The sequence below is a fragment of the Bos taurus genome, chromosome 10 (genome assembly GCF_002263795.3).
Source record: "Bos taurus isolate L1 Dominette 01449 registration number 42190680 breed Hereford chromosome 10, ARS-UCD2.0, whole genome shotgun sequence".
Taxonomy (NCBI): Eukaryota; Metazoa; Chordata; class Mammalia; order Artiodactyla; family Bovidae; genus Bos; species Bos taurus.
In genome coordinates this window covers 76,137,564-76,154,069 of record NC_037337.1, presented here as the reverse complement: position 1 = coordinate 76,154,069, position 16,506 = coordinate 76,137,564, and the positions used below count along the sequence as shown (strand labels likewise).

At 38.6% G+C, this 16,506-nt stretch overlaps 1 protein-coding gene across 11 annotated transcripts in view; it reads right to left on the bottom strand.

The window, feature by feature from the left end:
* SYNE2 (spectrin repeat containing nuclear envelope protein 2) overlaps positions 1 to 16,506 on the bottom strand; it is a 323,751-nt gene that overhangs the window by 232,820 nt on the left and 74,425 nt on the right. For all 11 annotated transcript variants that reach the window (XM_059890586.1, XM_024997770.2, XM_010809508.4 and 8 more), the window contains 6 exons: positions 12,782 to 12,843; positions 11,482 to 11,577; positions 11,296 to 11,373; positions 11,115 to 11,207; positions 4,674 to 4,855; positions 2,220 to 2,416 (listed from right to left, as the gene is read on the bottom strand). In XM_059890586.1, coding sequence (XP_059746569.1) covers positions 2,220 to 2,416; positions 4,674 to 4,855; positions 11,115 to 11,207; positions 11,296 to 11,373; positions 11,482 to 11,577; positions 12,782 to 12,843 — 708 coding nt within the window. The remainder of the gene's footprint in view (positions 1 to 2,219; positions 2,417 to 4,673; positions 4,856 to 11,114; positions 11,208 to 11,295; positions 11,374 to 11,481; positions 11,578 to 12,781; positions 12,844 to 16,506) is intronic.

The window sequence follows — 16,506 nt, the reverse complement described above, 5'->3', positions numbered from 1 at the left end:
GTCAGTGATGTGCTTATATCAGCCTGAGAGAGCTGATCGTTAAATTTTCAGCAGTTCCATAAGTCAGTTGTTAAACACAGCATTAAAAATTAAATTAGATAAATGTACAATTACATAAATTATAATAAAACAAGGGTAATAAATACTCAAAACTCATCAGTACTCAACTATTTCTTTGCAGTTTACTTATCTACACGCCTGGGACTATGCTTATAGTATCTGTAAGATAGAAATAATATGCAATGATATACTACTGTGCATCTTTTCCCAATGTGTTCAATGACTTCACATTGGAGGCAAGATTTATACCACAGAAAATCAGCAAATGTGGGCTTGATTTGCTGTTTCCTTGAGTGCTAAGAGGGCTATCCTGGTGACTCAGATGGTAAAGAACCTGCCTGCAATGAGAGAGACTCAGGTTCAATCCCTAGGTTGGGAAAATCCCCTGGAAAAGGGAATGGCTACCCACTTCAATATTCTTGCCTGGAGAATTCCATGGACAGTGGAACCTGGTAGGCTACAGTCCATGGGATCACAAAGAGTTAGACATGACTGAGAGACTAACACTTTCTGAGTGCTAAGAAAGAGATGGAGAAATTGTTAATAATGCAGGTTAATCTTAAAAGTATGTCCTGTCTATAGCTGTCAAACTGTGACTATAATAAAACTCAAACTTTTCCAGTATTCTTTCAGCAATAATTTATTCACATCACTGAAGAACAAGTGAAGTTCTGACATGCCTCTTTGCTGTTGCACTTACTCATTAATGCAAAGGAAGTTACCCACCCACACTGATGTCAGAACTGTACCGGTTCAGCAACTGCAACCAGAGGCTGGCTACAGATGGATATAAGAGTTTGGCAAAAATCATCATAGGCATCTGGGGGCTATATGGAAGTTCTAATAAAGTGCATCATATATTTTTATTTGTAAATTGTGCTACACATCCTTTAAACATGTGTGTATATAACACATACACACACATACACACGTACATACCTGTTTCAGAGAGCCTAATATTAAACACTGACGTACACACCCCTGTTGTTGAGCCAAGACTAGAATTTGTACCTCTTGACCTGTTAGTTCATTGTAACTCTCACCACATGCCATTTTTATGACCTTACTGGTGCTTTGTTTTTTTGTTTATTTTAATAAATAAATAAATAAGCTTTGGATACATTATGAAGGGGCTTCCCAGGTGGCACTGGTGGGAAAGAACCCTCCTGCCAATGCAGGAGACATAAGGTTTGATCCCTAGGTCAAGAAGATCCCCTGGAGGAGGGCATGGCAATCCAGTCCAGTATTCTTGCCTGGAGAATCCCATGGACAGAGGAGCCTGGTGGGCTACGTCCACAGGGCCACAAACAGACACAACTGAAGCAACTTAGCACGCACATTGGGAAACCATGCAATCCAAAGTACAGTGCTTTTCCAGAAGTGAATTTTTTAAATCTTAATTTCATGAAGTTAAACATAACCTGATAATTATCTCTTTGAGTATAGCCAGTATTTGGGATTTTGCTACTGTTGTTAACCATCCAACAAAACTGAGCACAGTCAACGGCAAAGCTGGACCCGCCACAGAGGAAGAGACGGAAAGTAGCTTCTGTCCTCACAGAGGTCCAGCTTTAACTAGGAGAGGGAACAGGAAAAGGGAGGTACAGAGACAACAGACAACTCAAGTGAAGAGTGTCAGTCGCTCAGCCATCTCTGACTCTTTGTGACCCCATGGACTGTAGCCCACCAGGCTCCACCGTCCATGGGATTCTCCAGGCAAGAGTACTGGAGTGCGTTGCCATGCCCTTCTCCAGGGGATCTTTCCGATCCAGGGATTGAACCCTGGTTTCTCGCATTGCAGGCAGACTCTTTACCATCTGAGCCACCTAGACAACTCAAAGTAATATCTTACTTGAGAAATTTTAGAAAAGAATTATCAAATCAAGGAGGCCACAATAGAACACAATAAAAGAAAATTAAGACAAAGACTCACATTATTCCACAAAACAGCATCATTTGCTTTCAGCTATGACATCATCCCTGCAAGTACTAAGTCTAAGTAATTGGTAGAAATTCTTAATTTCATGAAATTTAAAGGAGTTTAAAGTTAAACCCTCCAGGACTTAAATATCACGCTGTTATGTTTGCTCATATGTGGATACTATTTTCAAATCCTCTTCACACTGGACATTGTTTCAAAAAGAAAGAAGCTTCTTTACCTTCTGGTTCCAGCATTTTGGGGATTTTTAATTCTTGTTCTGCAATTCTGAAGGCCTCTTTCAGATTGTCTCTGTTGGATCTATGCTTCACACTCTTCATGTCAATCAGGTCTGGTCGCAAGGCATGAATGACAGCCAGGAAAGCCATCCCATTTCTCCAGCTTGACTTAAAATCTGTCACATTGACAGATTCATACCTATCACAAAAGAATAAAAACATTAAAAATACTATTTAAAAGACTATACCAAAGTACCTCTAATCTATTCATCAGGACTTAAATTTCAGCAAATCAAATTATGTCAGTCAACCTAGAAAAGTATTTTATTTTAATCATAAGATCAAATTAAAGTAAAATGTCAAGTTTGATAAGGCTCACGACACTACAAAATATTGGTTCTCAAAGTGTGGCCCCTGGCCCAGCAGTAATAGCTTCACTTGGACTGCAGGTAGAAATTCTCAGGCCCAACCCCAGGTCTACCTGAATCATACTCTGGAAGTGGGCCTGAAATCTGTCTTTAAAAGTCCTTCACATGACAGTGATACTCAAATTTAATGCTCTTCATTCAACAATCTGTTGGCTTGACTAAGTTTGGATCTCTATGAACCATTAAGTTCTTTTCACTGGAAGAAATAATTTTATTTCTCATTGGAAAAATTTAAACAATATTTTGTGCCAAGTCAATGGTCAATAGTTCACTGGATAGATGACTGCCTTTGTCACTCCTCTGCTTAGAATGGATTATGAATGAATGAATAAACAAAATGTAGCATGTTCATAAAATGAAATATTTAGTCCAAAAAGTAACAAAATTCTGACACATGCTATAACATGGAGGAAACTTAGGGATATGATGCTGAATGAAATAAGCCAGTCACAGAAGGAAAACTGCTACATGATTCCACTCATATAAGGAAACTTGCAGAATGAAATTCACTGATAAAGAAAGTAGACCTCTGGTGGCCAGAGGCTGAAGGGAAGGTGGGGTTGGGAGGTGTTAAACAGTTACAGAGCTTTAGTTTCACAAGATGAAAAAAGTTCTGCAGACAGTTAGCAGTGATGGTTACACAACTGTGAATGTACTTAATGTCACTGAACTGTACCCTTAAAAATTGTTAAAGTGGTAAATTTTGCTATGTATATTTTATCACAATAAAAAACTATTCGAAAAAAAACATCATAGTTTGTATTATATTTAGAATAACATCGCTCACTCTGGCCCACAAGGCCTTACAAGCTTTGGCTCCTCCTGACCTCTCCCGTCTTTCTATCTCTCCTTTCTTACAATGCTGCAGTGTGGCCGGACCACACTGACTCCATTTTGTCAGCTTCAGCTTAGGCCTGCTAGTCCCATCCCCTCTTCTCTCTGCATGACCGGGCTTGGCCTGCTCACGAGGAATATGCCCAAGCCAGGTAAGTTCCCCATCAACTTTTTCTCTTGCCTTCATCTGATATGAAAACTGGAAGAATGCCTTTTGCTGACACAGATGGTTAATGGTCAAGACCCCCAGGGAGAGCAAAAAAACCCCTGGTTCCTGTTGGTGCAGACATACCTCTCTCTTCGTAATTGATTCTGTTTTTTAGCTTTGGCCCCTTTAAATCCCCCTGTACCCCTTTTAGGGGCACGGAGTGCCTCTGGATCCCTGTCTGCCTGATCCTGCCTGTAAGTGACCCACAATAAACTTCATAATTGCACTTTATGGAGTTGCCCACTTCGTTCCTCAGTCTTAAAAGTTCCTTTTCAGTTCAGAGGCTATTTTTCAGCATCTCCACCTTCCAACACATAGCAACACCAGCCTCATTCCTGTTTCTCGATAGCCCTTTTAATCCTTCTGCCTGGACACTCTCCCCAATCTTCATATACTTCAAGCCATCTCTTCAGGTCTCAGCTCAAAGGTCTCCTCAGAAAGGCACTCCATGATCACCTCAGATAAAGGAAATCCTCTTCCTACCCCTGACATTTTCAACCGTAAGTCCTTCCTAACTTTATTGCCAACTATACCGTGAACACATATAAGGCTAAAATTAAGAGAATACACAGTCAACTAAAACAGTCTTGACTTTTAAAGAACTCCCAGCATGGTAAAACTTTTTAAAATCTAAATCCACCTTCCAGATGCATAAGGGAATTGTGCCTAACGAAAAGGATATTTGAAGACTACTTTATTTGTATACCATAACGGGCCACCTATACATGGGCATGGGAGTGAGATAAGTTACTCAGGTGATACCACCTTCTGGTCTTTAAAACCAAGAGTGGCTGAGCTCGCAGACATCTACATGTGAAAAATTCAATGCGAGAAGGAGAGAGTGAGCATTTTCTTCTTCTGACAGGGAAGTTTTCAGGTAGCTGTCACACCTATTTGGCCAGATTTTCAGACCTGGAGGTCAGTAAGGTTATGTTGGTGGGTACAGCTACCCTGTGTGTCTCCCCTGGTCACAGCAAGCTACTTACGAGGCACACTGCTCCTGAGCCCACTGGAGAAGAGCCTTCTTTGCAGACATCCGCCATCTTTCTTGGACTTTGGAGCATTTCTTGGCTGGAGGACTTGAGGTAGGAGAGGAGTCAACTGCACTCACACTGTCCAGGGAAGGCTGACTGTAATTGCCAGGAAGAGTCCGGGCAAGCTCCTCAATCTAAGGAAGACATAATCATTGTTAATGTGTACGGAATCATAAGTTAGCAGCACTGAGACAAAACCTTCAGCCAAAACAAGATCTAAAAAGTATCATTTAACGGTAACAGTTTACTTGTGGTAAAATGAGCACTGCACAAGTCCCTGAACAATGCCATTTGGCATCCGGGGCTACACTTTGGTTTTCTTTCAGTGGACTACTGAAGGCAGGCATCTATTCACCACCCCCACCATGCTTACAGAGCACTACACTGGTGCTCAACATATGTCAATCAAAACTCAACTGAGCTTAATTGAGCTAGTCAAGAAAATTTCTGGAGAGACTGGGTCAATTAAAATGCACCCTTGATTATAAACAATTAAAAAACAAATATACATATAGGAAAAAATAATCAAACACATGGAGATGTTAAGTTTCAAGAGAGAAAAAAATCCCTCTTACATATATTAAAAATAACCTCATTGATCATTTCAGAAATCTAATTGTATACAGCAAGAAGACAGTGTTTTCACTCGTAATGCAGGCAAAAGTTTTTAAAAGATAACAGTAATGAATATTCATATATTGCTGGAAACACATAAATTGATTCAGATTTCTTGGATGGCAATATGATAATACCTACAGAAAATGTTAAAAGACAAATCTAGAAACAGCTGTGTTATTGAAAGATGTACACTTTTTTCCAATAATTTCAGATTTCCCAAATAACCATTAATAGTAGGTGTGACCAACACAATGAACAAACCTGATCTGGTTTGCAAACCGCCTTGCACCTAAAATGGGACCCAGTGCATGTGTATTTATATAAATATATTTATGTAAATATAGACTATTTACCAAAATTGACATGCTGAGCCATAAAGCAAGCCACAGAAATTTTGAAGGACTGAAATAATTCAGATTATATTTTCTGACCATACTGAAATTAAACTAGAACTTAATGAAGATATAAAAAATAAACTTCAAATATTTAGAAATTAAGTCATAGATTGTTATAGAACCCATCAGTCAAATGAGAAATCATATTTAAAAATTTAAAATCTTTTGAACAGAACAAAAATGAAAATATTATATTCTTGGATTAAAAGATGCATTATTTAAGAGATGTCAACTTTTTCCAAATGATTTTATACTTTAATCAATCCTCATTAAAATTCCAGTAGGTTGTGTGTGTAAATTAACAATAAGCTTACCCAATGGTATATCTCAATTACATCTCAATAAAAAAATATTATATGGAGATACAAAGAGCAGAGAAGCCAAGGTAATCTTGATAAACAAGTAGGATAGCACACTATCAGATATCAAGACTGACTGTACAGCTAAAGAAATTAATCTAGTATAGACTTGGTACAAGGATAAATAATGGGACAGAACAATCTGAAAATGGAGCCATACCTACATGACTACTTGATTTATGAAGGTGATACTATAGCATAGTAGGAAAATGAAGGTCTCTTCAATTAATGTTGGACACGTGGACACGTGAAGCGGGAGAAAGGGGAGGGTTGGATGAACTGGGAGAGTAGCACTGACAATATATACACCACCACGTGTAAAACAGATAGCTGCAGAAAGCTGCTGTATAGTACAGGGAGCTCAGCTCGGTGCTCTGTGATGACCTAGAGGGCTGGGAGGGAGGGAGGCTCAAGAAGGAGGGGTATATGTATACTTATGACTGATTCATGATGTTGTACAGCAGAAACCAACACATGCAAAGCAATTTTCCTCCAATTGAAAAAAAAGAGAAAAGCACAGGAAGTGCAGACACTTGCTATCACAGCAAACAGAAGACAAAAAGTGTTCTGGAAATGAGAAAGTTATTCTGCACACAATTGCTTTAAAGTTGCCTAGTAATTATACTAGATGTGTTTAGTATCTTTCAAGACCCTATGTAAAGGGACAGTTTTTCTTCCTTATATATCCTAATTATTGGGAAAATGTGATATTTCTTCATTCCCCTGCAAAAAGTATCAGTTTCTGTAAGTTAAGATTTTCAATGCTTATCAATGTCCTTGGTAATCCCTAACTCAAGTCAAGTTCTCAGTAAAGCAAGGGGAAAAAAAAAATTAGTGTTGGGTCAACTGGATAGCCATATGGAAAAAGTAAATCTTGATTGCTTTAACATAACATATTCACACAAATCAATTTATTCTTCTTTTTAACTCTGTATTGAAGTATATTTGATTTACAATGTTGTATTAGTTTCAGGTGTACAGACAAACCAATTCATTCCTGAAAGACTGCAGATCTAAACGTAACATGTGAAATAATTAAGCTTTTAGAGATATGATGTCCAATATGATAGCCAGTAGCCACATGTGACTATTTAATTTTTAAATTTAATTTCTCAGACATATTAGCAACACTTTAAGAGTTCAATAGCCATAGGTTGCTAGTATCTATTATTCTGTACAGTACAAGTATAGAACATACCCCTTATTGCAGAAAGTTCTACTGGAAAGAACTATTCTAGAAAGTAAGAGAATATCTCCATGATATTGGCAATGGGAAAGAATTCTTTAAAAGACATAAAAAGTACTAGCCACCAGAAAAAAAAAGAAGCTGATAAATTTGAACTACATTAAAATTATGAATGTCTGTTAATTAAAGGATTGAAAAGGCAAGTCACAGAGTCAGAGAAGATATGTGCAATTTATATATATACCCAACAAAGGACTTAGATCCAGAATATATTTTAAAACTTCTATAAATCATTACACATAGCAGAATACCTAAAATAAATGTTTTTTTTAAATGTCAAGTATTAGTGAGAATGGTTCCAAATAGGAAAGGAGTACGTCAAGGCTGTATATTGTCACCCTGCTTATTTAACTTATATGCAGAGTACATCATGAGAAACGCTGGGCTGGAAGAAACACAAGCTGGAATCAAGATTGCCCGGAGAAATATCAATAACCTCAGATATGCAGATGACACCACCCTTATGGCAGAAAGTGAAGAGGAACTAAAAAGCCTCTTGATGAAAGTGAGAGAGTAAAAAAGTTTGCTTAAAGCTCAACATTCAGAAAACTAAGATCATGGCATCTGGTCCCATCACTTCATGGGAAATAGATGGGGAAACAGTGGAAAGTGTCAGACTTTATTTTCTTGGGCTCCAAAATCACTGCAGATGGTGACTGCAGCCATGAAAGTAAAAGATGCTTACTCCTTGGAAGGAAAGTTATGACCAACCTAGACAGCATATTGAAAAGCAGAGACATTACTTGGCCAACAAAGGTCCATCTAGTCAAGGCTATGGTTTTTCCTGTGGTCATGTATGGATGTGAGACTTGGACTGTGAAGAAGGCTGAGCGCCGAAGAATTGATGCTTTTGAACTGTGGTGTTGGAGAAGACTCTTGAGAGTCCCTTGGGCTGCAAGGAGATCCAACCAGTCCATCCTAAAGGAGATCAGTCCTGGGTGTTCATTGGAAGAACTGATGCTGAAGCTGAAACTCCAGTACTTTGGCCATCTCATGCGAAGAGTTGACTCATTGGAAAAGACTCTGATGCTGGGAGGGATTGGGGGCAGGAGGAGAAGGGGACGACAGAGGATGAGTAGCTGGATGGCACCACCGACTCAATGGACATGAGTTTGGGTGAACTCTGGGAGTTGGTGATGGACATGCAGGCCTGGCATGCTGCGATTCATAGGGTTGCAAAGAGCTGGACATGACTGAGAGACTGAACTGAACTGAAATGATTAGTGAGAATTGGCGCAAAGAATTCTCAAACTATGATAATAGTGCAAATCAGAAAAAGTTCAAAAAACTGTTGGGCAGTGATCTACTGAAGCTAAAGATCATATGCCCTACAGCTTAGCAGTTAACAGTCCTAGATAAATATGCAACAGAAATGAGGCCACCAAAGGCACCAAATGGCATATACAAGAACGTTCTTAGCAGCTTTATTTGTAACAGCTTAAAACTAGCAACAAAAGAAATGTGCGTCAACAGCAGAATGGTAAATAGGTTCTAGAATATTCACGCACTGGTATATTCATACACAGCAATGAAAAGGAAAGACATTAAGAGGATGAATCTCACAGATATGATGTTAAAGAAAATGAATCAGATACAGAAGAGTATTATATAGTGTATGCAAAAGAATTCAGTTATAATTCCCTTTATATTGTGTTTAAAATGGTAAACTAACCAGTGATAAAGATCAAAGTAGTGGTTATCTAAAGGGAAGGAGAGCAGAGACTGGGAGAAGGACCTGGGGCTCTGACATGCTGGCCATATTCTATCTTTCTATCTTCAGTTACATGGTGGTTACATGGATGTGTTTAATTTATGAAAATTCATCAAGCTCTACACTTAAGATTTGTGCCTTTTTCTCTGTGTGTGTTATACTCTTACCAAAATTTCATTTACAATATTAAAACAAAATTTTAAAAAGCTTGTATTTTGCAAACTTAATGGACCAAGAATGCTGTTTCGAGGAATTTGGCCCATAGGAATGATTAAGATTATATAAAAAAGTTTTATCTTAAGGATAAATTTTTTGGAATTGCTTACAGTCACAAAAAACTGTGAACATTTTGAGAGTCCATTAATGAAATATATGCTTTACTATAGAACACCATGCTTCCATTATAATATATATAAACCCAGAAAGATGATAATTAGGATAACTTGAAAACAATATGTAGAGCACAATCCTATTTTGTTTAAGACAGACATGCACGAATATATATATTAATTCCTACTATATTATGTCATGAAGACTGTACATCAAATTAATTGAAGTGGTTATCTGTGAGTGGTGAAATTCTAGATGACTTTCTTTTTATTATCTATGTTGAAATTTTAATTTATATTTCAAATACCCTAAAAAGTATGGAAAAATATTTAACATGCCTATGAATTATTAAATTTTAACATTTTACCACATTTAGTTCATAATTTTTAAAGAAACAAAACACAGTTTGAGCCTCTGTCTTTGTGCATTCAATTCCATTTCCTTCCCTTCCCAGAGGAAAAATCTCCAAATCCTAAATTTAGTTTTCATCATCCTCATGCATATTATTCTACTATAACTACAAATATAGGTAATCAGAAATGATACAAAGTCTCCCTTTGCAAATGATACAAAGTCTATTTTGTACCAACTATAGGTATACTACTGCTAAGTCACTTCAGTCCTGTCGGACTCTGTGCGACCCCATAGACGGCAGCCCACCAGGCTCCCCTGTCCCTGGGATTCTCCAGGCAAGAACACTGGAGTGGGTTGCCATTTCCTTCTCCAATGCATGAAAGTGAAAAGTGAAAGTGAAGTCACTCAGTCGTGTCTGACTCTTAGCGACCCCATGGACTGCAGCTTACTAGGCTCCTTCATCCATGGGATTTTCCAGGCAAGAGTACTGGAGTGGGTGCTACTGCCTTCTCCTATAGGTATACAGAAATGATACAAAGTCTCATTTTGTTTGAAATTTTATATAAATTAGTTATGTTACTTTCTATTTTTCCTAAAATAAGCACTTGCTTTCCATATAATTTTTAAAAAATTTTTTATTAATTTTTTTTTTTACTTTACAATATTGTATTGGTTTTGCCATACATCAACATGCATCCGCCACGGGTGTATGGATATAAATTCCCCATATAATTTTTAAAGTTATTTTTAAAGTAATTATGGAGATAACCTACATGTAAACTTTTTAAGTAGCTGCAGAAAACATGCACTAATTCAAAATTCCAGGCCTGAAAGTATGTATTTATCAATCATAAGTGTCATAAAGTCAGGACTCTAATCATCTTATTTGCTATTATTTTCTTAGTGTCCTAGCACAAAAGCAAAGCACATAGTAGGTGCTCAAAAATACTCATGGAATGAAAGAAAAGTTATGAGTCAGTCTTGGGACAGAACAAGACATTGCAGGACTATTAGAACAGACAAGGGACCTCAAAAATGGGGAGATTTTTACCAAGTTTAGTGGGTTAGTTTTCCAGAATTTACTCCAAAAGCTTCCTATTCTCTCTTCTACCAGAGTAAACAAAAATTTACCACGGCAAGTCCTATTCAGGCTGGGGCTGATACATATATGCTATTTCAGTATATCATGATAATTTAGCATTCAATTTTCAACTGAAGAGTAACGTAAGTGACAAAAGGTCAGCTATATGGTTTTCACCTGAAAAGACTTCCAAAGGGGCCCATTTCTAAAGAAGCTCCAGCATCGTCACACTTTTGCGCTACACTTATTTTATACCGTGGTAATTAGAAGAGGAACACTTTTCATATCAAACTACTCACATGAAAGTGCAGTATAATTGTCCAAATGAGGCCAAGAACAATGGATGGGTTTCCATCTATGATATCAGTAACATGAATATTTATTAGCTTGATCTGGAAAAGAAAAATGCAGGTTAGAAAAGAGAAAATATTTCACAGCATTAATCTCCCCAACTAATTTTCATGTGAATTTCATACTCACTGATTGGTTTTGTAGGAATGTCAGAGCATTTTCTATATTGATTCTACACTGGAATGTATTAGATCCTTTATCTCGAGGCTATGAGATTCAAGCAAAATATATTACTCAGAAATGTGATTTTTTTTTAATCCACAAAATTTCTTAATGTTGTTTTAAAAGCTTGCCAACTTAATTTTAAAAACTTACCAACTGCTGTCCTGAGAGTACTTCCAGCAGGTCCAGGAGGACATGCCCCTTTTTAATGTCTGTGAACAGGTCTGTTACAACTGAGGGAGGGGTGTGCTACCAAAGGTCACGAGAAAAGTAATCGTTAACAGTTTGGAACAACAACATGGTAACATTAAGAATCTCATAAATGTGCTTTAGGATCTCTGCAAAAGCTAAGATTCGGTAGCGATTTTCTTCTTAATTAACAGGATGATAGAAAACACACAAAGTTCCACATCCAAACATGTTAAGGAAAGAAGTGAACTTAACTCACAGTAGATTTCCAATCTACTGTGTTCCAAACACAACACCCTTTCAGCTTTCACTGAGAGCTTAAAACCTGTGCGAAGTGGCATTCAAGATAGTCAGAATCAGCCAGTAGTGACCCATTTGGAGAGGAGGTTACATTTCTGAAATAACCTGTTTATGAATTGATTCTTTTTAGAACTACAAGCATTGGGCTAGGATGGGTGGCCTGTGAGAGAGGCTCATTCATTTTTGTATCTAGGTTACTCCAGGCACTTGGCACCACTGAGAGCCAGGGTGACACAGAGATTAAGATCAAGGTCTCGGGTCCAGACTGCCTGGGTTTGCATCCCAGTGTGATCACTCATGGCTTCCCTGGTGGCTCAGATGGTAAAGAATCTGCCTGCAATGCGAGAAGCCCAGAGTCGATCCCTGGGTCAGGAAGATACCCTGGAGTAAGAAATGGCAACCCACTCCGGTAGGCTTGCCTGGAGAATTCCATGGACAGAGGAGCCTGGTGGGCTTCATGAGCCCATGCATGGGGTTGCATGAGCAGCTAACACTACACTACTACATTATCACTTGTAAGCTGTGGGACCTTCGAGAAGTCACACAACTTCTCTGTGCCTTACATTCCTTGTTTTTTAAATAGAAACAATACTATCTATATCATGGGATGTTGCAAATTCAATGAAATGTAATGAGTAGTCAGTACATTTAAAGAACTTAACAGTGTCTAACATAACAGTCAATATATAGGACTTCCATTATAATTGCATTTGATAAAACAGATGTTGCTGCTTTAAATATTTTATAGCACTGTCTCCCACATCCTTAACAGAAGTGGCCAAGTGCCCCCTTTTAGTGTTAGGAAAGAATAACAAATATATCAAAACAGAATACCAAAGATCAAGGTGACATTCAACACACATTTTCAGTCTGTCACCATTGCCATTTTGGAGACCAAAACAGGAGAGAACAGGAGGAATCACTTAAATATATTTTTAGCTTGATTTGCTCTGTTTTTCCTCACCTTTGCCAACTGTGAGTTTATCCAGCAGGTGAAGGTTTTCTTCTGAGTGTCTTCCTGTTCCGCTGTTTAAAAAGGACACCGGCAGTTAGAAAATGAGAAGCCTCAGAAGCCATTTGAACAAATCAGAGCATTAAAGGTCTGTCACTCTGGGAATGTGCGTGTGTCTCACAATCTTATAAACTTTCTTGGAATTTAGTCTAAATTTCAGATGTTTTTCCAAGAAATGTTTTGGAAATAACATGTTGATATGAGATTTTTTTCAAACCCACAGATTAATTGCAAGAGACAATGGTTTTTTAATACTTTTTACTGACAAAAGAATTAAGCCCCTACATAACCTTGACAGGGCTGTACAAAGACCTGTAAAGAAGAAAAAAAAAAGTTGATAATCCTAAAGGACTTGCAGTCTAAGACAACAACACTTGGAATGTCAGATAAACCCAGAACACCTGAAAACATCCTAAAGGCTCATAAAGTCGTGGCAGTTTAGTTTTGACATTTATCATGAAGAATATATTGCCACTGAATTCACCATAAATGAGCTGCAATTAGAGTCAGAGACCTGAGTTCAAATCCTGCCTCTGTTACTGAGTAGCTGTGGGACATGGAGCAGGTTCCTCGTGGGCAGTACACACTGCGAGAGACTGTTAGTGATTCACTCGAAGTGAACGGACCTTGGCAACGAGGAAACACAGAGCAAGTGCCAGCTCTCATTCTGACTAACCGGGAAGAGGGTCCCAGGAAAGATCTGAACACTCGAGGTGGGTCTTCTCTTCCTTCCCGGGGCAAGAGAGAGCCCTACACCGACACCATGCTTCCCCTACACTCTGACTTCCTCCTACATCACAAGCTGCCATTGCTCTTTCTCTCACACTTCATATCCAAAGCCTCAGGAAATCCTCTTAGGTCCACCTTCAAAATACATCCAGAATATGACCACTTCTCCCACCTTCACTATAACGATCCTGGTCCATGTTAACTCAGATCAGGAAACCGCTCTGCTCCAAACTGTGCAAGGGCTCCTCACTTCACTCCTTAAAATGGCTACAAGCTCCACACCACCTGCCCTCTGCCCTCACCCCACCATCTTCCTTATGCTCATTCCACTCCAGCCATTCTGGCCTACCTGGTTTTTTGTTTATTTGTTTGTTTTTTCAAATTTCTCCAGACACATTCCCACCTGAGGGCTTTTGCACTGCTCTCTTTTCTTCCAGGAATACTCTTACTACAGCTATCCCCACAAGCTAACTCCCTCATCTCCTTCAAATCTTGGTTTAAGTGGCACTCATCTGTAAAGGTCTATTCTGACCATTCTAGTTTAAACTGTAACAACCCTTCTTCTGCCTGTGGTCCGGCTTGATTTTTTTTTTTTCTACAGTACTTATCACCTTTAACATCCTATGTAAGCTACATATGTAGTATTGTTGTTCAGTCGCTCAGTTGTGACCCACTCTTTGTGAACCCATGGACTGCAGCATGCCAGGCTTCCCTGTCCTTCCACCATCTCTTGGAGTTTGCTCAAACTCATGGCCATTGAATTGATGACACCATTTATCCATCTCATCCTCTACCACCCGCTTCTCCTCCTGCCCTTAATCCTTCCCAGCATCAAGGTCTTTCCCAACGAGTCGGCTCTTCGTATCAGGTGGCCAAAGTACTGGAGCTTCAGCTTCAGCATCGGTCCTTCCAATGGCTATTCAGGGTTGATTCCATTTAGGACTGACTGGTTTGATCTCCTTGCTGTCAAAAGGACTCTCAAGAGTCTGTTCCAGCACCACAGTTCATCAGTTCTTCAGTGCTCAGCCTTCTTTATGTTCTAACTATCACCATGTGTACATGACTACTGGAAAAACCATAGCTTTGACTATACAGACCTTTGTCAGTAAAGTGATGTCTCTGCTTTTTAATACACTAAGTTTGTCATAGCTTTTCTTCTAAGAAGCAACAGTGTTTTAATTTCATGACTGAAGTCACCATCTGCAGTGATTTTGGAGCCCAAGAAAATAAAGTCTGTCACTGTTGTCTTTTTTTCCCCCATCTATTTGCCATGAGTTGATGGGAACAGATGCCATAATCTTTGTTTTTTGAATGTTGAGTTTTAAGAAAGCTTTTTCACTCTCCTCTTTCACCCTCATCAAGAGGCTCTTTAGTTCCTCTTCACTTTCTGCCATAAGGGTGGTGTCATCTGCATATCTGAGGTTATTTGATATTTCTCCCAGCAATCTTGATTCCAGCTTGTGCTTCATCCAGTCCAGCATTTCATGTGATGTACTCTGCATATAAGTTAAATAAGCAGGGTGACAATATACAACCTTGACATGTTCCTTTTCCGATTTTGAACCAGTCTGTTGTTCCATGTCTGGTTCTAACTGTTGGTTCTTGACTCGCGTACAGGTTTCTCAGGAGGCAGGTAAGGTGGTCTGATATTCCCATCTCTTTCAGAATATTCCACAGTTTGTTGTGATCCACACAGTCAAAGGCTTTAGCGTAGTCAATGAAGCAGAAGTAGATGTTTTTTGGAATTCCTTTGATTTTTCGATGATCTAACGGATGTTGGCAATTTGATCTCTGGTTCCTCTACTGTTTCTAAATCCAGCTTGAACATCTGGAAGTTTTTGGTTCACATACTTTTGAAGCCTGACTTAAAGGATGTTGAGCATGACCTTGCCAGCATGTGAAATGAGTGCAATTGCGCGGTAGTTTGAGCATTCTTTGGCATTGCCGTTCTTTGGGATTGGAATGAAAACTAAACTTTTCCAGTCCTGTGGCCACTGCTGAGTTTTCCAAATTTGCTGACATATTGAGTGCAACACTTTCACAGCATCATCTTTTAGGATTTGAAATAGCTCAGCTGGAATTCCATCACCTCCACTAGCTTTGTTTGTAGTAATGCTTCCTAAGGCCCATTTGACTTCACACTCCAGGATTTCTGGCTCTAAGTGAGTGATCACACCATCATGGTTATCCAGGTCATTAAGACCTTTTTTGTACAGTTATTCTGCATATTTTTGCCACCACTTCTTAATATCTTCTGCTTCTGTTAGGTCCTTACCGTTTCTGTCCTTTATTGTGCCCATCTTTGCAATAAATGCAAATAAATAAAATGTTCCCTTGGTGTCTCTAATTTTCTTGAAGAGATCTCTAATCTTTTCCATTCTATTGTTTTCCTCTATTTCTTTGCATTGTTCATTTAAGAAGGCTTTCTTATCTCTCTTTGCTCTTCTTTGGAACTCTGTATTCTGAGGGGTATATATTTCCTTGTCTCCTTTGCCTTTCACTTCTTTTCTCAGCTAGGCCTTCTCAGACAACCCATTTTGCCTTGCTGCCTATCTTTTTCTTGGGGATGGTTTTGATCACCACTTTCTATACAATGTTACAAACCTCTGTCCACAGTTTTTCAGGCACTCTGTATATCATATATGTTGTAGGTTTATCATTTAATGTCTTGCTCTTCTCACAATAGAATTTAAGCAGCACATAAGCAAGATGTTTCATCTGTGAAACATTCCAGGGCCTGGAAGAGTCTGGCCAGATTCTAAATAAATATTTGCTAAAAGAATAGGAATAACAATAATTTTACTAATTATTATTGTTATATTTTATTTACTCTATACTGAGAAGGTCAAATCTACCTTTATGTGTTTGCATTCCTTCTTTGAAAAGCTGACTGTTCTATCTTCTAAAACACTATTTTCCTTTGACTCTTCCCATTCACCCCTATTAAT